The sequence below is a fragment of the Ascaphus truei genome, chromosome 14 (assembly GCF_040206685.1).
Source record: "Ascaphus truei isolate aAscTru1 chromosome 14, aAscTru1.hap1, whole genome shotgun sequence".
Taxonomy (NCBI): domain Eukaryota; kingdom Metazoa; phylum Chordata; class Amphibia; order Anura; family Ascaphidae; genus Ascaphus; species Ascaphus truei.
In genome coordinates this window covers 14761257-14784413 of record NC_134496.1, presented here as the reverse complement: position 1 = coordinate 14784413, position 23157 = coordinate 14761257, and the positions used below count along the sequence as shown (strand labels likewise).

Here is a 23157-nt window from a genome sequence, read left to right as displayed (position 1 = left end):
GGTCCCACCCAGGAAATGCCACTTCTGTGTAAGTCCTTTTCCTGAGGTGCTCTCATGCACATTGCCCTGAAGCAGGGTCAGAGGGAACTTCCAGGATGCCATAGGCATGGTCCATAGTGCAGGCACCCGAGGCTGTCGCCTGAGGATCTGTGGACTTGGATCGCTCGCGACGGGGAGGCGTGGCTGTGATGTCACAAGGCTGCTTCGCCCTCTGGCTGAACTGCTTATGTGGCCGGCCAGATAGCGCAATATGTTGCAAACTGAATATAAGATAGGAATAGCATTGGGCTTTTCTGTCTTTTGAAGTCAGGAGGACACATATGGGGGAAAGTAATGAACCAGCCTAGTGACTCCAGCTCGAGCAGCTGTATTTTGCTTGCGTCGCACTTGCTGTCGCTCGCACTATGCACACAGCCATAGTCTGGATTTACTCCAGATTAAAAAGTGACGCCCAGAAATCCCACCCCCAGATTATTTACAAGGATAGATTCTAGTCTGGATGTTCTCCAAAGACGTTCCGAATAAAACCCAACAACAGGATTGTTCATTGTCTGTACAGTCTAAAATGAATCCCACTATAAAAAATAAATAAAATTATGGACACTGATGTTGCTTATTAAATGCACCCCAAAACCAGAATGGCATACTTTACAGACCCCACATATACTGTACATTGAATCCAAATTAAAAGGTCACCTGGAAACCCCACCAGTGAACTACATCCAATGTGTCCAAATCAAGATTAACTCCAGATTGAAAGAGAACGCCCAGAAAACCCAACCCACAAATATCCCTTTTGCCCTCGAGATTTAGGCATGAAGATGTCAAAAAGTGTTTCCTACAATATTGTGTCTTAATCTGAATTTAATCCAGAGTTTTAGGAGTAAATTGTATATAGTCTGAAGCAGGTTTTTTGTGGGGTTTTTTTAAACTGAAAACTGCTGGTTCACACTACTGTATATATAACTTACCCCTTTGTCTCTAACCATCTCCTGATCACAGGGGCAGTTGGGATGTTATCCCACTGTCCTCTGCATGTTCCTTATGGGGTAATTATACGGCCATTGTTAGAGCCATATGGACATGTCTGGGGTGAGTGATGTTTATAGAACATTAAAGGTCTGTGCACTATGGGGTATGGTATGCCTGTACTATAGGACTTTAATAGGGACTGTATTAAAGCAGCAGTGCATAAACTGGGGGGGCGTGCACTAGATTTTCGGGGGTGTCAGTTATAGAGGTCCCGCGTTTCCCCCCAAGCATTTAAATGCCGGAGGACCGCGCGAGGTCTCTATAACACACTTACCTTACCTTCCAGCAACACGTCGTCCTGGTAACCCGGTGTCAAATGATGCTGCGGGGTCCCGATACATGACCCTGCCGAGGAGGAGGAGGAGGGGGGGGGGGGCAGGCAGGGGTGCGCATGGGGAAAAGTTTGCGCACCCTTGTATTAAAGGATATTAATATGGTCTGTTTGCACTATATGGTGTTAGTATGGTGTGCCTGTATCATAGGGTGTTTTAGGAGCGGTTTGTATAGGATGAACAAGGTGTAACGGCGCTGCAGATTAGGTGCCCAAAACAGCGGAATTCGCTGTTTATTAGTAATATTTATTAGTTTCACGTCTTAATGTGCAGATATTATAAAGTCCCCGCACATTAGGGTGTGAAACGAATACACAGCAGGTCCCACCTGTTCTTTATTCCCCACCGACTTTGCAGTGCGGTTGCATCTTGTTGATTGCACGGCTGAACGCGAGCGGCTTAAAGATCGGGCGCCACTGGGCGGCTGTACTGGCACCGGAGAAAGTCCAAGGAAGTGTGCCAGTTATCTAACCCACTTGTACTAAAGGATGATAGTAGGGACGGTCTGTTCTATAGGGTGGTGATAGGGTCTGCCTGTATAATATGGTCTATGTGCCCTGTAGGACCTTAACATTATTATTTTTATTATCGGTTATTTGGAAACATTATTATTCCAACATGTGCCGCAGCGTGTCTATATACTGCGCGTCACCTGTGGGATCTGTGTGTACTATAGGAAATTACTACAGGACATGAATTTGGTCTGTATGTACTATAGTGGAAGGGCTTGAAGCAATGGATAAAATGTAATGATTCAATTGGCATAAAAGCAAACAAGGATCCTCTGACGCGTTTCCCGCCGGGTGGCGCGTTAATGCGTCAGAGGATCTTTCTGTTTGCTATTATGCCAATGTAATTGTTACATTTTATCCATTACTTCCAGCCCTTCCTCTATAGTACATACAGACCAAACTCATGTCCTGTAGTAATTTCCTATAGTTTCCCACATATTTCCCACATATCACAGTGAGTTTTTGGAAGCACCAGTTACGGATGTTTTCCCAATTCCCCCCCCCCCCCCATTTTTTTCATGTATGTACTATAGGTCAATAATAGGCTTTCTCTGCATGGTAGGATAATAATAGGGTCTTTCTGTATTGTAAAATATTTAATAGTAGTTATAGGGCTTGCCTATATTATAAAAAAAAGTGTGTGCCGAGCATGTGCATTTTAAGTGAAACTTCTTTGTCTTTTGTCAGGGAAATTGTGTATATTATTGTATAGTCTCTGTGTTGTGGGGAGGAGCTGAGGCTTCTGAGTAAGACTCTGGAAGGGATTATGCACGCATGTCTATTGAGTATTCTACGTTTATTGTACATTTTCCATATTGTATAGTGGATACTGCAGCTACTTTGTTCCTTTCACCATCTGATAGCAGCGGAAATTGTTCAATTGTACAACTTTCCCATGGTCTCTCTTCATTGGAAACTTTCTGATTACTTCGGGGACCGTATATCAGTGTGTGTGTGTCCGTGTCCGGATCTGCGCATGCGTTGCCGGAGCTGGCTGCCTCTGCGCATGTGTGTGGCTATGTCTGCTTCTGTGCCTGCGCGGCCAACACAGTTCAATGACGTCACTTCCGTTACACACTTCCGTCTACATGAAGAAGATTTGTGCCATGACATTTTGTGAATTGTGTAATAGAGCAGCGATGCGCAAACTGGGGGGCGCGCAACTTTATTGGGGGGCTTGGCGTTTTCAGAGGCCCCGTGCTGAGAGCGTGAGGCCTCTGTAAATTTACTTATCGGCTTCAGTCCATGCATCTCCATTGCAACACAGTGTCAAATGACACCGCGTAGCCATGGAGACGTGACGACAAATGACGCCGCGGGTCACGTAACGGGATGTCACATGACCCCGCAGCGTCATTTGACACTTTGGAGGTAAGGTGGGCGCGACTGAGTAGGAGAGCAGGCAGGGGGGCACAACGCAGGAAGTTTGCGCACCCCTGTACTAGAGGACATTAATAGTTTCTGTACATGAGTTTATAGGGTAGCGCCTCCCTCCAATAGCCCATTCTTATTTGTTTACTGTCACGGGAGACCAGGCTATTTACACCTTTTTTACAGGGATCATTCATTGAGCAAAACAAAGTAAAAAAATAAATTGTAATTTATTCGGCATAAATTCGCTTACACACAATGATGCACAAAATACAGACAAAAAGACACTTACTTTGAGACTGGGGTTCAAAACGAGACTTTCCGAGGTGCAGGGAACTCTATGGGAGAGTTATAACCTGACCGGGACTTAGTCAGGAATCTCCTGGAACCCAAACCGGCATAAAGTTCCACACGTCACCGCCACGTTCTCTTCTGAGAACTTGGTCCCTCCTGACCTTGAGTTAGTCCAAATCTCCTGGAATGCAAATCGGCATAAAATCCCAGTCGCGTCTGCGACGATCATTTCTGAGAACTTGGGCGCAAAAAGCTGGACTTAGTCTCTGGCGGGCAGGCTATTCAGAAAATCGAAGCCGGTTGCTCTGCTATTCGCACAGAAACGACTTTGAAAAGCCGCCTGCTCTCTTACTACCGGAGACTCCGAATCTGATTGGCTCATTGAGTTTAATAGCTCATTGATTCTTATAGTATAGTATTTTCAGTTTCGTTCACAAAACTGAACAGCTAATCAACGCGTGGGAACTTTCCAAAGCAACCAATCAGAGCCAAGCCGGCTAGAAAAGCCGGGTCAGCGGGAAATTCAAAATAGCCAAGAGACATGCGCAAGTCTGCCACCTCTCTCCCTGGCTATCTCGATGCCACCCGCTGGGCAGGCTCTACCAGGTCTGGCAGAACAAGTGGCATCCCGGAGGACTGCCGTTGATCTCCGGACCTGGTACTCCGCTTTTCCCCGCTGACCAAATGCTTTTCACACCTCTGTGCATCCTCTGGCTGCTTTGAACTCCGATGTCCAGCAGACTGACCGGCGCCTATGGGTTAGCTCCGGCAGCCTGTTTGGACATTGGTTCCGAATGTAGAAAGCACATTACATTATATTAAAGTATATTTTAATACAGTTCTGAGTCTTGGGGGACAGAAAAGGAAAAAGGTTGTAGTTTTATTTCTATCTGCCTTATTCCCCCCCCCCCAACCTTAAATACGGATGGGGCACCAGCAAACCCTATACTGGTTGGGGGTCACCTAGGCACTAGCTGGGGTATCCCCCTTAACCTAGGGATTCCCTCAGCTACAGGAATACATGTTTTATCCCTGTGCCTCATTCTCCTTTCTCGGCTGTGCTGAAGCAGGGTACCCTAGTGGTGAGTCGAGCTTGCGTTTTTAAGGGGAGATATTGCTGGGACAATGTGCCTACATGTATCTGAGAATCAGACAGGATTCCCGGGTACATTTATGGGGGAACAGACAACTCCGGACCCCAACCTCCTAGGCACATTCTGTCAACGGTTCTGCCGCAAACCCCCCCTTGAATCTCATACCCTGGCAATCCCTGCTCGCTGGCACTCCCTGCTCGCTGGCACTCCCTGCTCGCTGGCACTCCCTGCTCGCTGGCACTCCCTGCTCGCTGGCACTCCCTGCTCGCTGGCATGGCCCGAAAGGGAAAAACACAAAGCATGCTTTTAATACAGACAGTATAACACAGTGATATAATGTTACTGGGTCCAAGAGCTGACTCTCTGGGACCCTTATACATGGATCAGGGGTAACTAAAACGGGCTTGACCTTTATAAGGGAGCCTGGTTACCCCCTTCTGTCACATTTACCTCATGAGCTGACAATCAATTTGAAGGTGACACGGGGTGGTGGTGGGGGCTTGTCCTGTGTGTCACCTTTGACCTTTAACAGCTGGCAGGTCTACCTGTCAATCTAACGTCGTCCCCCCTTATGGGGAGGTAATTATAGACTTCCCCACGTAGACCAGAGCAGCTGTCACGTCACATAGGACTGTCACATTCACAGGAGATGTCTCTTTAACGTACTGCTCCCTCACACTTTCCTATAAGAGTTCTCTCTCCTCCCTGTAACAGCTGTGGTCTCTCTCTTGCAGGGGGCCATGTCTCACCTCCCACCCCTCTCAGTCTCAGCTTGACCTTTCAGAAGGCGAAATGCTCTGCATACCAATTGGGTCCCTTACTCTTTCACCCTGAGAAAGCGGATGCAATGCTCTGCAGGGCTCTGGGACGGGTTACGTGATGCTCTGCATGGTTTTGGCAGGACACAGGCTAAGCAATGCTCTGCAGGCTCTCTGGCAGGGGAGGGAATACGTGATGCTCTGCAGGAAGGGGTTAAGTGAGGCTCTGCTGGTTTCTGGCCAGAGTGGGGGTTAAGTGAGTTAGCACAGAAGACTGCATTTCCCAGAATGTTCCGGGAAAGGAGGGGGGGGGGGTCACACGAAGGAGGGGATACATCCACACACCCATACCTCTTTCCTGCCCCCCTGCCCTGTAATATATATACCCTCAGCTGAAGGTCACAGCTATATATAGACACCAGAGAGACAGACTAAATATAATCTGCAGAGCATCACCTAACCCCTCTTTTGCAGTGTCACTTAACCCCTCTCCGGCCAGAGCCCTGCAGAGCATCAGTTAACCCCTCCTCTTCCGGAGACCCCGCAGAGCATCTCCTATGCCCAGGGGATAGGAGTTACTTGACGCTCTTCTCATTATATATTTATGACTGCCCCCTCTCCTATCCTTCACCCCTTATATAAACCCAACCCCCCCCTCCCCCCCCCCGTAGCTATTTACTTATGCAGCAGGGGTGGGGCCAGGCTGTGCTGGGACAGAGGAGACCCTGAGGGATTCAGAGCTGTCTTAGCTCCACTCTGCTCTGCACACCCCACTTCTCTCTCTCTCTCCATCCCCTCTTTCTATCTCTTTATACCACATCTTGGCCATGTCTCGCCCATTAACCGACCAGGAGAAACGGAAACAAATCAGCGTCCGGGGTTTGGCTGGGGCTGAAAATGTCTCTGATCTCAAGAAGAACTTCAACCGCCACCTCCACTTCACCCTTGTCAAAGATCGCAATGTGTCCACTCCCCGTGACTACTACTTTGCTCTCGCCCACACCGTGCGGGACCACCTGGTGGGACGGTGGATCCGGACTCAGCAGCATTACTACGAGACCGACCCCAAGGTGAGGTTTGGTGGTCGGGAGGAGGATCTCCTGAGGGTTATAAGATCCTATATAACCATAGGGGTCTTGGCGACACTATGATGGGTCATTTCTTGAGTGGGTTGTGGGTCCGAAGTCCTTTCAATCCAATCATATATAGTTGTAGAAGTATTGAAGAGGTGTTGGGTCATTGGGTCCTCTCTTGAGATTGTTGTGTGAAGAGGAGCTTCCCATCTAATGTATAGTTGGTGGCTGTCCGGAGGATCTCGGGTCAGAAAATCCAAAATATATAGTTATAGTGGTTAATGTTGATGGCTCATTGGGTCTTCTCATCAGTGGGAAGTGGGAAGAAGAACTTACAATCCAATCTTATATATTCCTATGGGTATTGCAGAAGTGTAGTTGGCTCATTGGGTCTTCAGTTGAGTTGATTTGTTGAAAGAAGAGATTACCATGTCATGTAGCCCTAGAGGTTTTGGGAAGGGGTTGTTGGTGCCCAGAGTCTTTGTGTGTTGTTGGAAGAAGAACTTGGCTACCGTACAATTCTAGAGTTATTTGTAAGGAGTCACTGGCCCTTTTGGTCTTCTCTGGTGATTGTTGTGTGAAGAAGAACTCTAGCCTCTAGACGTTTTTGAGAGGTGTCTGTGACCCATTGGGTCTTCTCTTGCGTGAGTCACGAGCAGAAGATCTCACAGTACAAATGTATATTGTTCTAGAGGTATTCAAGAGGTATATTTAGCTCATTGCGTCATCTCTTGTGTAAAGAGGTGCTTACCACCTCATATAAAGCCGTAGAGGTGTTGAAGGGGTTATTGGGTATTCTTGAGTTTTTGTTGGAAGTAGAGATTATCAACTATATATAGCCTTATATGTGTATTTAATATGCACAACTGTACAGAGATAAGAAACACAATGTGTGCGAATACTAAATGAAATAAAAAATGATAATTTCAAGACTTTTTTTTTTCCAAAATGTTTTCTATTCGATGTTTAAAGTTTCTTCCTTCGGGTTACCAAGGGAAGCGATCCAACTGGTCCAACATATAAACAAACAGACTGGTAAACAAGCACTCCGGGCTCATTTAGCATATACATTATCAAACAATAAAGCTGGAAACTTTCATAAACATAAGATTGCAAAGGAAAATGACCTCTTTACTCAAAAGATCTGCAAATTCGCAAATATTCCAAAAGTATCGCTCAATTCTGCTCATTAGAGCTCAAAGGTATGTGTGAGAATCTCTCATTTAACATTCTGTAGGTGAACTGGTAAAACTGCGACCGAGGAAACGTTGACATTAAGGTATCCGTTGGTTCTCTCCATTTTGAGAAGTTCTTCAGACTGAGCGCTTTTAGCGTTGAGGTTATCATGTTATTGGAGCGGGACTCTGACATCTTTTAGCCACCTCCAAACAGAATTCCAAGTCATTTGAAAAAGGAGAAGGAGCGGCTCAGTGAGTAAAGACACTGACTGGCACTGAGTTTGCTGCAGGGGAGCCTGGTTCAATTCCCAGTGTCCGCTCCTTGTGACCTTGGGCAAGTCACTTTATCTCCCTGTGCCTCAGGCACCAAAAACATAGATTGTAAGCTCCACGGGGCAGGGACTGTGTCTGCAAAATGTATCTGTAAAGTGCTACGTAAAACTAGCAGCGCTATACAAGAACGTGCTATTTATTATTATTATAATATGATAACAGTTTGATCTATGCAGAAAAGTTCTTGAAGTGTTAATTTGATCATGTGTTCTTAGAAAATCCACCATTATTGACCTCTCAGTCCCAGCTTTTGGTACACTGAAAATGTGGACTTTTGATGGGGTCAAGCATATAGTCTGGACAAAGGGACACTCATACGGAAGGTTAAGGAGCATTTGGTTACTCGCTGGTCTTGAAATGCCAGTGATAAAAAGATTGTTAGATCTGTTTTCATTGTTTTCAATTCCAGATTGCAAGAGAAGTTCCAGTTTATTCAACAAATCCATCCTTGGGCAATATCGGCCAGGTTGATCCTCATACTCGGACTACCTTTGGCCAAGTTCTAAGACCATGGTATATTGTTGGGAAAACAAAGAGCTTTGTATTTTAGCAATCTCTTTTTTTCAGAGAGGAAGTTATGGGAGATAGAGACTGCATGTACCACCCCCAGCTGAGCAAAAGTGTCTTCCTTTTGTATTTACTCTCCGAAGCATGAACTTACCCGGTGCCGAGTAACGTTTCCTCCAGTTGACATGCAGGACCTCACATCAAGGGTCCTTGGTACCCTGTTAGCAGAACCAATTTTAGTGTTCAGTCTTTCCAGAAGTATTCCAAAAAGGTAAAATATATCATTGTGACTACTCTCTTAGGCCGGGTCGGTCCAGGGTGATTGCGCGCTCACTCGCGAGCTGCATGATCAAAACAATGTACCTGAATTGTAGTGTCCATACTGCGTGCACGTGCGTGTGGGTAGGCGCAATGCGTGCAGAGACAAACATTTTTGTCTGTTGAGCGATTGCCGCGGTCACGTGTGCGGTTCAGCCAATGAGGGCGAACCGCTCACGTGATGTCACGGGCACGCCTTCGCCACGCCCCCCATTGTGCAACCCTGCAGGCCAGGAATCCCCCAGCTTCTTCAGCGCGTGATGTCACGGCGCTCGAGCATGAGCGAGCGCGCTTTCACCCTGGTCGCGGCCGTAGTGAGGATATTAAGTTGCTGAGTTGTTTAGCAATAATAGTTAGACGTTTTTGTGCTAGATACTGTACTCCTCTGCTGAGTCAACAGGTAGTTTGGCAGAGAAGTCAGTAAGTTGCCAGTTTCCTGGAGAGAAGAGTCTTAATTACTGATGCAGTCAGTAGAATGTAGAACGATTGATCAACTTCTCAGCAAGTGAGGCACCGTTTCACAGCGGTATAACGTGTGGAATTAGTTCCAGTAGCAGAAACTGTCAGAGCATGTAGATTAAAGTTTGTATGAATTAAAACAAATATATATTTTTGTAAAAGCTTGCTCATTCAATCCCTGCCTTGGGCAGAGAAAAGGCGAGTTTCCAGCCGCCTCGATGAGACCTGGGCAGACAGATTGGAAATAGCAGCCAGGCGGTGGGCCGTATACTTTCATTGGACCACCGGGGAAGATCAGATTGGGATAATATGAATCTTTTCAGACAGATCGCTGTCCAACCTGCACCGTGGCACATTACTTGCAGCCTTCTTGTGACCTGAAGAGGAGCTTGCCAGTAGATACTGTCGGGTAGGGAGTTGCAGAGTTAAGTGACCAGGTAAGAACCTGTAGGTGCGCCTGCAGAAGTCAGGAGCCCTAGAAGTTTAGAATAGGCGTCTTGGGGTTGTCTTTCCTGGAGTGAGGTATGCGTCAAAGATCGTATAATCCAATAGTATGTAGTCGTAGAGATTTTCTAGAGGTTTTTTTTTTTGGCACATTAGGTCTTTCTCTGAGCTGCGTGTTGGAAGAAGAATTTCAATGTAAAGTCCTAGAGGTTTTGGATAAGCAATATTGGGCGATAGGGTTTTGTGGTCTTGGTGGGCTTCCATATTCATTCTAGAAGTTGAGTGCTGGGGGAAAATCTGACTAGTGCTAGTGGTCTTGGTGAGTTGCCATTGGGTCAACCCTTTGGGTGCAGAAAAGCAGAGCTCACAATCTAATGCCTAGTCCTAGTGGTCTCTGGTGGGCTTCCATACTTGTTCTGAAAGTTGTGTTGGACTGAAAGTCTTGCAATCTGGATATGTCCAGTCCTAGAGGTCTTGGGAAGATGCCATTGGGGCCATCGTATCCTATTTTGAAGTGGGGTGTTCTTGGGGTCTTCTCCGGAAAGGAGGGTGAGAAAAAGAGCTTGCAATCTGATGTTTAGTCCTAGTGATGCTATTCGTCAGAGTTTGGTGAGGGTCAGAAAAGCTTACGCTACAGTATAGTCCTAAAGGTCACAATAAGGAATGGGGTCAAGAGACCTACAGAGTGAGAGAATAACTGGGTCTCTCTCCCTCTCTCTCCCAGAGGATTTATTACCTCTCTCTCGAGTTTTATATGGGCCGGACGCTGCAGAATACGATGGTGAATCTGGCACTAGAAAACGCCTGTGATGAGGCCACATACCAGGTATGTACTAACAGCCGGAACTACATTCTGAGATCAACTACGCTCAGGAGCAAGGTAAAGTGCAATGATCTGAGTGTAGGGTTATGATGAACAGACCCATAAATAGAAGGAATGGGGGGGGGGGGGATTGGTGGGCTGAAGCAAGAGCAAAACTCCGGCATTTTTAGGACAAATATTCTCTTTTATGTCCCACATGCGGAGACTTTCTGCTGGGAATCTGCACAGAGAGACACGCACACAGACGCACGCACACAGACGCAGACGCGGACACGGACACCCAGACGCGGACACACAGACGCACAGAGACAGACACGCAGACACACAGAGACAGACACGCAGACACACAGAGACAGACACGCAGACACACAGAGACAGACACGCAGACACACAGAGACAGACACGCAGACACACAGAGACAGACACGCAGACACACAGAGACAGACCCACACAGAGACAGACGCACACAGACAGACACACACACACAGACACAGACACAGACACAGACACAGACACAGACACAGACACACACACACACACACACACACACACACACACACGAGACACACGAGACACACGAGACACACGAGACACACGAGACACACGAGACACACGAGACACACACACACACACGAGACACACATACACACACACACAAGACACACACACAAACAGAGACACACACACAGAGACACACACTCATTTGCTTAACAAGCTAAAAGAACTTAACGTGTGCCATTTCCCGGAGGACGAGGACTTCCTAACTTAATAGATATATTCAGAGGTATATATGTCCCCTCAAACCTCCCTCCAAATTAATTAGGGAGAGATGCCTGTACTGAAAAATGAGCATACCTCCGGTACCATGGGAGATATGCTAATATCTATATGGAAGTATATTTAAATGCGTCGCACAACATACAGTATATCCTTAAGGCCAATCGGCTAAAGACCCTCGGGATGAAGGGGGTACCAGTGTAAGGTCCAACAGGACCCACATCTTCTGCTATTCAGGGCCGCAGCTGCTGGGACGTTTCACTGTCACATATCTCGTGTGTCTTATTTGTAACGCGTGTGACAATGTATCATTCTAAATTCTTACCTGAGCTGGCAATCGTGTGGTGCTCCTGTTATAAATCTAAGAATCCTGATTGTGTGCCTAACATAATGGCCGCCTTTCAGTGACAATCAATCCTCCACTCAGCAGCTACAATGTGTCCTTATATTACAAAGGTAACATTATCTATTGTTACAGTTTGCAGCTCAAACTGCTGGGGAACATTGGCAACAAATGATCACAAACAGGAAAGTTTCGCAAAGATCTTGCACTGCTGGGTTGGTGGGCTAAAACCTGCTATAGAAATCACAGGATGCGTTAAAACTGAATATAAATGGCATTGAGTTGAAGTAAAAATAAAAAGTCACTTATCTAATACTACAGAACTGATTTATTTAAAAAAAAAAAAGATTTCACATATTTTCCTGCTTTACAGGAAGCTGCGGGGATGAGGGGGAGTGGGGGGGGGGGGGGGGGGTAAAGGTGTGAGTTGTAGAGCTCAAAAGTGAGGCTGTAACAGAGTTGTCTCTCTTCGCCTGATCTCCCTGCATTGTCTCTCTCCGCCTGATCTCACTGCATTGTGTCTCTCTCCGCCTGATCTCCCTGCATTGTCTCTCTCTCTGCCTGATCTCACTGCATTGTGTCTCTCTCTGCCTGATCTCACTGCATTGTGTCTCTCTGCCTGATCTCACTGCATTGTGTCTCTCTGCCTGATCTCACTGCATTGTGTCTCTTCGCCTGATCTCACTGCATTGTGTCTCTCTTCGCCTGATATCACTGCATTGTGTCTCTCTCTGCCTGATCTCACTGCATTGTGTCTCTCTTCGCCTGATATCACTGCATTGTGTCTCTTCGCCTGATCTCACTGCATTGTGTCTTCGCCTGATCTCACTGCATTGTGTCTCTCTCTGCCTGATCTCACTGCATTGTCTCTCTCTCTGCCTGATCTCACTGCATTGTGTCTCTCTTCGCCTGATCTCACTGCATTGTGTCTCTCTCCGCCTGATCTCACTGCATTGTGTCTCTCTCTGCCTGATCTCACTGCATTTCTCTCTCTCTGCCTGATCTCACTGCATTGTCTCTCTCTCCGCCTGATCTCACTGCATTGTCTCTCTCTGCCTGATCTCACTGCATTGTGTCTCTCTCCGCCTGATCTCACTGCATTGTGTCTCTCTCCGCCTGATCTCACTGCATTGTGTTTCTCTCCGCCTGATCTCACTGCATTGTGTCTCTCTCCGCCTGATCTCACTGCATTGTCTCTCTCTCCGCCTGATCTCACTGCATTGTGTCTCTCTCTGCCTGATCTCACTGCATTGTGTCTCTCCCTCTGGTTGTGTCTCTCTCCACCTGATCTCACTGCATTGTGTCTCTCCCTCTAGTTGTCTCTCTCTCTCTCTCTCTCTCTCTCTCTCTCTCTCTGGTTGTGTGTCTCTCTCTCTCTCTGGTTGTGTCTCTCGCTCTCTGGTTGTGTCTCTCTCCGCCTGATCTCACTGCATTGTGTATCTCTCTCTGGTTGTGTCTCTCTCCGCCAGATCTCACTGCATTGTGTCTCTCTCTCTCTCTGGCTGTGTCTCTCTCTGGTGGTGTCTCTCTCTCTGGTTGTGTGTGTGTGTGTCTCTCTCTCTGGTTGTTTCTCTCTCTCTGGTTGTCTCTCTCTCTCTCTGGTTGTGTGTGTCTCTTTCTCTCTCTGGTTGTGTGTGTCTCTTTCTCTCTCTGGTTGTGTGTGTCTCTCTCTCTCTGGTTGTGTGTGTCTCTCTCTCTTTTGTTGTGTGTGTCTCTCTCTCTCTCTCTTTGGTTGTGTGTGTGTCTCTCTCTCTCTCTTTGGTTGTGTGTCTCTCTCTCTCTCTGGTTGTGTGTGTGTCTCTCTCTCTCTTTGGTTGTATGTGTGTCTCTCTCTCTCTCTTTGGTTGTGTGTGTGTGTCTCTCTCTCTTTGGTTGTGTGTGTGTCTCTCTCTCTCTCTTTGGTTGTGTGTGTGTCTCTCTCTCTCTCTTTGGTTGTGTGTGTGTCTCTCTCTCTCTTTGGTTGTGTGTGTCTCTCTCTCTCTCTCTCTTTGGTTGTGTGTGTGTGTCTCTCTCTCTCTCTTTGGTTGTGTGTGTGTCTCTCTCTCTCTTTGGTTGTGTGTGTCTCTCTCTCTCTTTGGTTGTGTGTGTGTGTGTGTCTCTCTCTCTCTGGTTGTTTCTCTCTCTCTCTCTGGTTGTGTGTGTGTGTCTCTCTCTCTGGTTGTGTGTGTCTCTCTCTCTGGTTGTGTCTCTCTCTCTGGTTGTGTTTCTCTCTGGTTGTGTGTATGTCTCTCTCTCTCTCTCTGGTTGTGTGTGTCTCTCTATCTCTCTCTGGTTGTGTGTGTCTCTCTCTCTCTGGTTGTGTCTCTCTCCGCCTGATCTCACTGCGTTGTGTCTCTCTGGTTGTGTCTCTTCACAGCTAGGCCTCGACATGGAAGATTTGGAGGAGATTGAGGAAGATGCTGGCCTGGGCAATGGGGGTCTGGGGCGGTTGGCAGGTGTGTGTGTGATGTTGAGGCAACGTGTGTGCGATGTGAGGCTGTGTGTGTGAGAGATATTGTGAGGCTGTATGGCGTGTGTGTGTGTGCTATTGTGAGGCTGTATGTTGTGTGTGCGTGTGATATTGTGTGTCTGTGTGTGTAATGTGAGGCTGTGTGTGCGTGAGATATTGTGAGGCTGTTTGTTGTGTGTGTGTGTTTGTGTGTGTGCGTGTGATATTGTGTCTGTGTGTGTGTCTGTGTGTGTGTGCAATGTGAGGCTGTGTGTGCGTGAGATATTGTGAGGCTGTATGTTGTGTGTGTGTGTGTGTGCGTGTGTGCGTGTGATATTGTGTCTGAGGGTGTGTGTGTGTGTGCAATGTGAGGCTGTGTGTGCGTGTGATGTTGTGAGGCTGTGTGTGCGTGTGATGTTGTGATATTGCACCGAGCCCCGTGATTATAGGGATTATAGGGAGTGGGGGGGGTCAGTGGGGGGAGGGGGAGTGAGGGGGGGAGGGGGAGTGGGGAGGGGGAGTGAGGGGGGGTGGGGGGGAGGGGGGGGGGGGGGAGGGGGGGAGGGGGAGTGAGGGGGGGGGAGGGGGGAGAGCGGGGGGGGGTGGGGGGAGGGGGAGTGTGGGGGATGGGGGGAGGGGGGAGTGCGGGGGCTGGGGGGGAGGGGGAGTGCGGGGGCTGGGGGGAGGGGGAGTGCGGGGGATGGGGGGAGGGGGAGTGCGGGGGATGGGGGGGAGGGGGAGTGCGGGGGGTGGGGGTAGGGGAGTGCGGGGGGTGGGGGTAGGGGGAGTGCGGGGGATGGGGGGAGGGGGAGTGCGGGGGCTGGGGGGAGGGGGAGTGCGGGGGATTGGGGGGAGGGGGAGTGCGGGGGATGGGGGGGAGGGGGGAGTGCGGGGGATGGGGGGAGGGGGAGTGCGGGGGGGTGGGGGTAGGGGAGTGCGGGGCCTCTGTAACTCTCTTACCTTCTCCCGCGGCTGCTCCCCCTGCATGGTCCCATCATCACGGCTGCGCGACGCCAAATGGCATTGTGTTGCCATGACAACGGAATGCCATGTGACGTCAACACACCCTGTGGCGCCGCAGGGATGATGGGACCATGCAGGGGAGAAGCCGCCGGAGAAGGTAAGCGCCGAGCCCCCGAGCATGTCACTGCACTGAGCCCCGCAAACATCTCCGCCGTGTGTGTGTGTGTGTGTGTGTGTGTGATGTTGGGACACTGTGGGTGTGTGTGTGTGTGTGTGTGTGTGTGTGTGATGTTGGGACACTGTGGGTGTGTGTGTGTGTGTGTGTGATGTTGGGACACTGTGGGTGTGTAATGTTAGGAGCCTGTGTGTGTGTGTGTGTGTGTGTGTGTGTGTGATGTTGGGACACTGTGGGTGTGTGTGTGTGTGTGTGTGTGATGTTGGGAAACTGTGGGTGTGTGTGTGTGTGTGATGTTGGGACACTGTGGGTGTGTAATGTTAGGAGCCTGTGTGTGTGTGTGTGTGTGTGTGTGTGATGGGACGCTGTGGGTGTGTAATGTTAGGAGCCTCTGTGCTGTGCTGTGTGTGTGTGTGTGTGTGATGGGACGCTGTGGGTGTGTAATGTTAGGAGCCTGTGTGTGTGATGGGACGCTGTGGGTGTGTAATGTTAGGAGCCTGTGTGTGTGTGTGTGTGTGTGTGATGTTGGGACGCCGTGGGTGTGTAATGTTAGGAGCCTGTGTGTGTGTGTGTGTGTGTGTGTGTGATGTTGGGGGGCTGTGGGTGTGTAATGTTAGGAGCCTGTGAGTGTGTGTGTGTGTATGTGTGTGTGATGTTGGGACACTGTGGGTGTGTGTGTGTGTGTGTGTGTGATGTTGGGAAACTGTGGGTGTGTGTGTGTGTGTGATGTTGGGACACTGTGGGTGTGTAATGTTAGGAGCCTGTGTGTGTGTGTGTGTGTGTGTGTGTGTGATGGGACGCTGTGGGTGTGTAATGTTAGGAGCCTCTGTGCTGTGCTGTGTGTGTGTTGTGTGTGATGGGACGCTGTGGGTGTGTAATGTTAGGAGCCTGTGTGTGTGTGTGTGTGTGTGATGGGACGCTGTGGGTGTGTAATGTTAGGAGCCTGTGTGTGTGTGTGTGTGTGTGATGTTGGGACGCCGTGGGTGTGTAATGTTAGGAGCCTGTGTGTGTGTGTGTGTGTGTGTGTGTGTGATGTTGGGGGCTGTGGGTGTGTAATGTTAGGAGCCTGTGAGTGTGTGTGTGTGTATGTGTGTGTGTGTGTGTGGGGGGCTGTGGGTGTGTAATGTTAGGAGCCTGTGTGTGTGTGTGTGTGTGTGTGTGTGATGTTGGGACACCGTGGGTGTGTAATGTTAGGAGCCTGTGTGTGTGTGTGTGTGTGTGTGATGTTGGGGGGCTGTGGGTGTGTGTGTGTGTGTGTGTGTGATGTTGGGGGGCTGTGGGTGTGTGATGTTAGGAGCCTGTGTGTGTGTGATGTTGGGGGGCTGTGTATGTGTGAGATGTTGGGAGGCCGTGTGTGTGATGTTGGGAAGTTGTGTGTGTGTGTGTGTGTGTGTGATGGGAGGCTGTGTGTGTGAGAGAGATATTGGGAGACTGTGTGTGTGTGTGTGTGTGTGATGGGAGGCTGTGTGTGTGAGAGAGATATTGGGAGACTGTGTGTGTGTGTGTGTGTGTGTGATGGGAGGCTGTGTGTGTGAGAGAGATATTGGGAGACTGTGTGTGTGTGTGTGTGTGTGGTGTGATGGGAGGCTGTGTGTTCAATGTTGTGTGTGTGTGTGTGTTCAATGTTGGAAGGGTGTGTGTGTGTGTGATGTTGGGAGACTGTGTGTATGTTTGTGTGTTGGGAGACTGTGTGTTTGTGTGATGGGATGGTGTGTGTGTGTGAGATGTTGGGAGTGTGTGTGTGTGTATGTGTGTGGGGGGGTAATGCTGTCTGTATTGTGTGTCTGAGGCACTATGTGACACTGTCTTATAATGTCCCTCTTCTTCCTTCTTTTCTTCCCGCTCTTTCAATATCTCTTTCCCCTATTTCACTCTGTCCCCCCTTCCCCCCTCTCCTGTTTCCCTCTTCCACCCTTTCCATCTCTGTCCCTCCCCCTCTCACCATCTCCCCTCCCTCTCTTCCCCCTTTCCCTCTCCCTCCCCCCCACTTCTCCCTGTCCTTTCTCCATCTCTTTCTACCCGTCGTGTCTCTCCCTTATCCCCCATCTTTCTCTAATTCCCTTTCCCTCTCTCTATTCCTCTTTTGCTTTCCCTCTTTCCCTCTCCTCTCTCTCCTTCCTTCCCCCCTCCCTCCCTCTCTCTCCCCCTCTCACTAACCCCCATCCCACCCTCTCTCTCCCCTTCCACCCTCTCTCTCCCACTCCCTCATTCTCTCTCCCACTCCCTCATTCTCTCTCCCCCTCCCTCACTCTGTGTCCCCCTCCCTCACTCTGTCTCCCCCTCCCTTCCCTCTGTCTCCCCCCTTCTCTCCCCCTCCCCCTCCCTCTCCCCCTCCCCCTCCCCCTATCTCTCCGCCTCTCTCTCTCTCTCGCTCTCTCCCCCCCCACCCTCTCTCTCTCGCTCTCTTCCCCCCACCCTCTCTCTCTCTCCCCCCCACCATCTCTCTTTCTCCCCCCCACTCTCTCTCTCTCTCTCCCCCCCCCACTCTCTCTCTCTCGCGGGCTCCCCCCCCCACTCTCTCTCTCTCTCTTGCGCTCTCCCCCCCCACTCTCTCTCTCTCTCTCTCTTGCGCTCTCCCCCCACTCTCTCTCTCTCTCTCTCCCTCTCTCTCTCTCTCTCTCTCGCGCTCTCCCCCCCACCCTCTCTCTCTCTCTCGCGCTCTCCCCCCACCCTCTCTCTCTCTCTCGCTCTCTCCCCCACCCTCTCCCCCCCACCCTCTCTCTCGCTCTCTCCCCCCCCACCCTCTCTCTCTCCCCCCCACCATCTCTCTTTCTCCCCCCACTCTCTCTCTCTCTCGCTCTCCCCCCCCACTCTCTCTCTCTCGCACGCTCTCCCCCCCACTCTCTCTCTCTCGCGCTCTCCCCCCCCACTCTCTCTCTCTCTCTTGCGCTCTCCCCCCCACTCTCTCTCTCTCGCGCTCTCCCCCCACTCTCTCTCTCTCTTGCGCTCTCCCCCCACTCTCTCTCTCTCTCTCTCTCTCTCGCGCGCTCTCTCCCCCCACTCTCTCTCTCTCTCTCGCGCGCTCTCCCCCCCACCCTCTCTCTCTCTCTCTCTCTGTCACCCTCTCTCCCCCTCTCTCCCCCTTCCTTGCCTTCCCTCTGCCAGCCTGTTTCCTGGACTCCATGGCTACCCTTGGCCTGGCTTCCTATGGTTATGGAATCCGATATGAGTTTGGGATCTTCAACCAAAAGATCTCCAATGGCTGGCAGGTGTGTTATGTGTTTGTGTCTATATAGATATATAGATATACATATATGCAATATGCATTTACTTATATGCATATACTATACTTAAAATACATATATATAGATATACAGATACATGCAGATATACTTATATAAATCACTTCGTTTTTTCAAAAGTTGCTGTGAGTGATTGACCAACATAACCGTGATACACAGTGTGTGTGTGTGTGTAATATATATACGCATACTATACACACACATACTATACACACACACACACACACACACACACACACACACACACACACACACACATTTCTCTCATCTATCCATCCATTCACTTATCTCTCTCTTTCTCTCCTCCTCTTTCTATCTCTCTCTCTCTCTCTCCCCCCATCTCTCTCTCTCTCCCCCTATCTCTCTCTCCCCCTATCTCTCTCTCTCCCCCCCATCTCTCTCTCCCCCCTATCTCTCTCTCTCTCCCCCCCTATCTCTCTCTCTCCCCCCCTATCTCTCTCTATCTCTCCCCCCTATCTCTCTCTCTCTCTCCCCCCCTATCTCTCTCTCTCTCTCTCCCCCTATCTCTCTCTCTCTCCCCCCTATCTCTCTCTCTCCCCCTATCTCCCTCTCTCTCCCCCTATCTCTCTCTCTCTCCCCCCTATCTCTCTCTCTCTCCCCCCTATCTCTCTCTCTCTCTCCCCCCTATCTCTCTCTCTCTCTCTCCCTCTGCAGATGGAAGAGGCAGATGATTGGTTGAGGTATGGGAACCCCTGGGAGAAGGCTCGGCCTGAGTATATGTTACCTGTGCAGTATTATGGGCGAGTTCAGCGCACAGCACAAGGGATAGAGTGGGTGGATACTCAGGTAAGAGCCATATATCCCAATATATAGTCTGTCACTCTGATATATCCCAATATACAGTCTGTCACTCGGATATATCCCAATATACAGTCTGTCACTCTGATATATCCCAATATATAGTCTGTCACTCTGATATATCCCAATATATAGTCTGTCACTCTGATATATCCCAATATATAGTCTGTCACTCTGATATATCCCAATATATAGTCCGTCACTCTGATATATACCAATATATAGTCTGTCACTCTGATATATCCCAATATACAGTCCGTCATTCTGATATATCCCAATATATAGTCTGTCACTCTGATATATCCCAATATATAGTCTGTCACTCTGATATATCCCAATATATAGTCCGTCACTCTGATATATCCCAATATACAGTCCGTCACTCTGATATATCCCAATATATAGTCTGTCACTCTGATATATCCCAATATATAGTCTGTCACTCTGATATATTCCAATATATAGTCCGTCACTCTGATATATACCAATATATAGTCCGTCACTCTAATATATCCCAATATATAGTCCTTCACTCTGATATATCCCAATATATAGTCTGTCACTCTGATATCCCAATATATAGTCTGTCACTCTGATATATCCCAATATATAGTCTGTCACTCTGATATATCCCAATATACAGTCCGTCACTCTGATATATCCCAATATATAGTCTGTCACTCTGATATATCCCAATATATAGTCTGTCACTCTGATATATCCCAATATACAGTCCGTCACTCTGATATATACCAATATATAGTCTGTCACTCTGATATATCCCAATATATAGTCTGTCACTCTGATATATCCCAATATATAGTCTGTCACTCTGATATATCCCAATATACAGTCCGTCACTCTGATATATCCCAATATATAGTCTGTCACTCTGATATATCCCAATATATAGTCTGTCACTCTGATATATCCCAATATATAGTCTGTCACTTTACATCGCAATATCCTAAATAGGAAAGAAAGCCAGACTCAAATAGGGTCTAAGGTTGTCTAATATATAGCCTGGCAATGTTTGATGTACTGTATCACAATATATAGTCTGTCCATGAGGGATATAACACAATAGATTGTTTATCACTGTGCTATATCATGGTATATGTGATATATCACCATATATCATCTGTCCCTGTGTATCACCATATGTAGTCTATCATTGTGTGATATATTGTGATACAATGGATATTGTATAGTTAAAAGTTCAAGTACCTTATGGAAACCTCATAGATTTCTTCTTTAAGTGTATTGAGAAATAACCTGTGAGGTTCAGACCGCTCCCGAACATCGTCCTTTTATCTTCGAAGAACGGCTGTGTTGGCGCTGAAATGTATCGCTACCTACAATGAATCTGAAATTAATATTGTGTGAGATTGATACAATGTGATATAGAGTAATTGTTTATGACATATTGTGATACAGAGTAACACTGTGTAACATAGATTAGCACTGTGATCTATTATGTATACAGTAAGTGCGGGATATATGTAATAGGGTAACACTGCAATACAGTAACTGTTATGTATATTGTGATAGAGTTACAGTGTATGATGTAATCCCTGTCTCTCCCCCCCCTCTGTCTCTCCCCCCCCTCTGTCTCTCCCCCCCCTCTGTCTCTCCCCCCTCTGTCTCTCCCCCCCTCTGTCTCTCCCCCCCCTCTGTCTCTTCCCCCCCTCTTTCTCTTCCCCCCCCTCTTTCTCTTCTCCCCCCTCTGTCTCTTCCCCCCCTCTGTCTCTTCCCCCCCTCTGTCTCTCCCCCACCCCCATCTGTATCTTCCCCCCCCTCTGTCTCTTCCCCCCTCTGTCTCTTCCTCCCTCTCCCCCCTCTGTCTCTTCCCCCCCCTCTGTCTCTTCCCCCCCTCTGTCTCTTCCTCCTCTGTCTCTTCCTCCTCTTCCCCCCTCTGTCTCTTCCCCCCTCTGTCTCTTCCCCCCCTCTGTCTCTTCCCCCCCTCTGTCTCTTCTCCCCACTGTCTCTTCCCCCCCTCTGTCTCTTTCCCTCCCCTGTCTCTTCTTCCCCCCCCTCTGTCTCTTCTTCCCCCCCTGTTTCTTCTTCCCCCCCCCTCTGTCTCTTCTTTCCCCCCTCTGTCTCTTCTTCCCCCCCTGTCTCTTCTTTCCCCCCCTCTGTCTCTTCTTTCCCCCCTCTGTCTCTTCTTCTCCCCCCCTCTGTCTCTCCTCCCCCCCCCCCTCTCTCTCCTCCTCAGGTGGTCCTCGCTCTCCCATATGACACGCCAATTCCAGGATATAGAAATAACACTGTTAACACTATGAGACTCTGGTCAGCCAAAGCCCCCAACGAATTCAACCTGAAGGACTGTGAGTGTCTCCCGCTGCCTCTACATCGCCTGAATCTCATTAGACTGCTCCACACGTCTCTCAATATTTATAGCTTGATGTTATTCTAAGTTATAACACCTCATCACTGTCTCGCTCCCCTCAGCCTCGCTCCCCCTCAGCCTCGCTCCCCCTCAGCCTCGCTCCCCCTCAGTCTCGCTCCCCCTCAGTCTCGCTCCCCTCAGCCTCGCTCCCCCTCAGCCTCGCTCCCCTCAGCCTCGCTCCCCCTCAGCCTCGCTCCCCCTCAGCCTCGCTCCCCCTCAGCCTCGCTCCCCCTCAGCCTCGCTCCCCCTCAGCCTCGCTCCCTCAGCCTCGCTCTCCCGCAGCCTCGCTCCCCCTCAGCCTCGCTCCCCCTCAGTCTCGCTCCCCCTCAGTCTCGCTCCCCCTCACTCTCTCTCATTTTTCTGCACATGCACACTTTGCTGGATCACATTCTCCCTCTTTCTAGCTACAGGGGAGCGCAAACTGGGGGGCGCGGTTACAGAGGCCCTGCACTCTCCCCAAGGCATTTAAATTAAATGCCAGGGATCGCGCGAGACCTCTAACTTACTTACCTTAACGTTCAAGCGATGTGTTGCCATGACACGTGACGTCACTTGACGCCGGAGCCGAGCAGGCGGGGCGCAGGAAGAAGAGTTTGTGCACCCCTATCTAGCACCACACTCTCTTCCCCCTCTCTCTCCCTCCCTCTCTGTGTGTCTCAGTAACAGTCTTTTACTGTCGCTTTGTGCCATTTTCTAGCACTCTCTCTTCCCTCGCTCAGTGTTATTCATTAAGCCCTAATGGCTATTGGCCAAAATCTCCACTGACTTGAATGGTCCTCAACCAGCCACCTTCCTGAATCTCTCTCGCTCTCTCGCTCTCTCGCTCTGTCCCACTGTCTCTGTTTCTCTAACGCTCTCTCTCTCTGCAGTTAATGTGGGCGGTTATATCCAGGCTGTATTAGGCCGTAATGTGGCAGAGAACATCTCCCGTGTGCTGTATCCCAATGATAACGTGAGTGCCGCCTCTCTCCTTCCTCTCTCTCTTTCCCCCTCTGTCCCGCCCGCTCACTCCTCTCTCTCCCTCCCTCCCTCCTCCTGCCCCCTCCCTCCTCCTGCCCCCTCCCGCCCCCTCCCTCCCCCCACCCCCTCCCTCCCCCCGCCCCCTCCCTCCCCCCGCCCCTCCCTCCCTCCGCCCCCTCCCTCCCCCCGCCCCTCCCTCCCTCCTCCCTCCTCCCGCCCGCCTCCCGCCCCCTCCCTCCCTCCTCCCGCCCCCTCCCTCCCTCCTCCCTCCTCCTCCCTCCCGCCCTCCTGCTCCCTCCTCCTCCTCCCTCCTCCCCCTTCCCTGCTCCTCCCTACCGCCCCTCTCTCCTCCTCTTTCCCGCCCCCTCCCTCCTCCGCCCCCTCCTCCTCCTCCCTCCTCCTCCCTCCCGCCCTCCTGCTCCCTCCCGCCTCATCCCTCCCGCCCCTTCCCATGCTCCTCCCTACCGCCCCCTCTCTCCTCCTCTTTCCCGCCCCTCCCTCCTCTCTCCCAGTGTGTCCCTCACTCAGCAGGC

General features: G+C 49.8%; 1 protein-coding gene across 1 annotated transcript in view; it reads left to right on the top strand.

The window, feature by feature from the left end:
• The first annotated feature begins 6073 nt into the window (after positions 1–6073).
• Positions 6074–23157, top strand: part of LOC142465425 (glycogen phosphorylase, muscle form-like) — a 35510-nt gene continuing 18426 nt past the window's right edge. Inside the window, exons 1-7 of the mRNA XM_075569383.1 lie at positions 6074–6463; positions 10430–10531; positions 14005–14083; positions 18320–18423; positions 19132–19263; positions 21491–21602; positions 22534–22616. Of these exons, the coding sequence (XP_075425498.1) occupies positions 6221–6463; positions 10430–10531; positions 14005–14083; positions 18320–18423; positions 19132–19263; positions 21491–21602; positions 22534–22616 (855 nt within the window). The 5' untranslated portion in view covers positions 6074–6220. The remainder of the gene's footprint in view (positions 6464–10429; positions 10532–14004; positions 14084–18319; positions 18424–19131; positions 19264–21490; positions 21603–22533; positions 22617–23157) is intronic.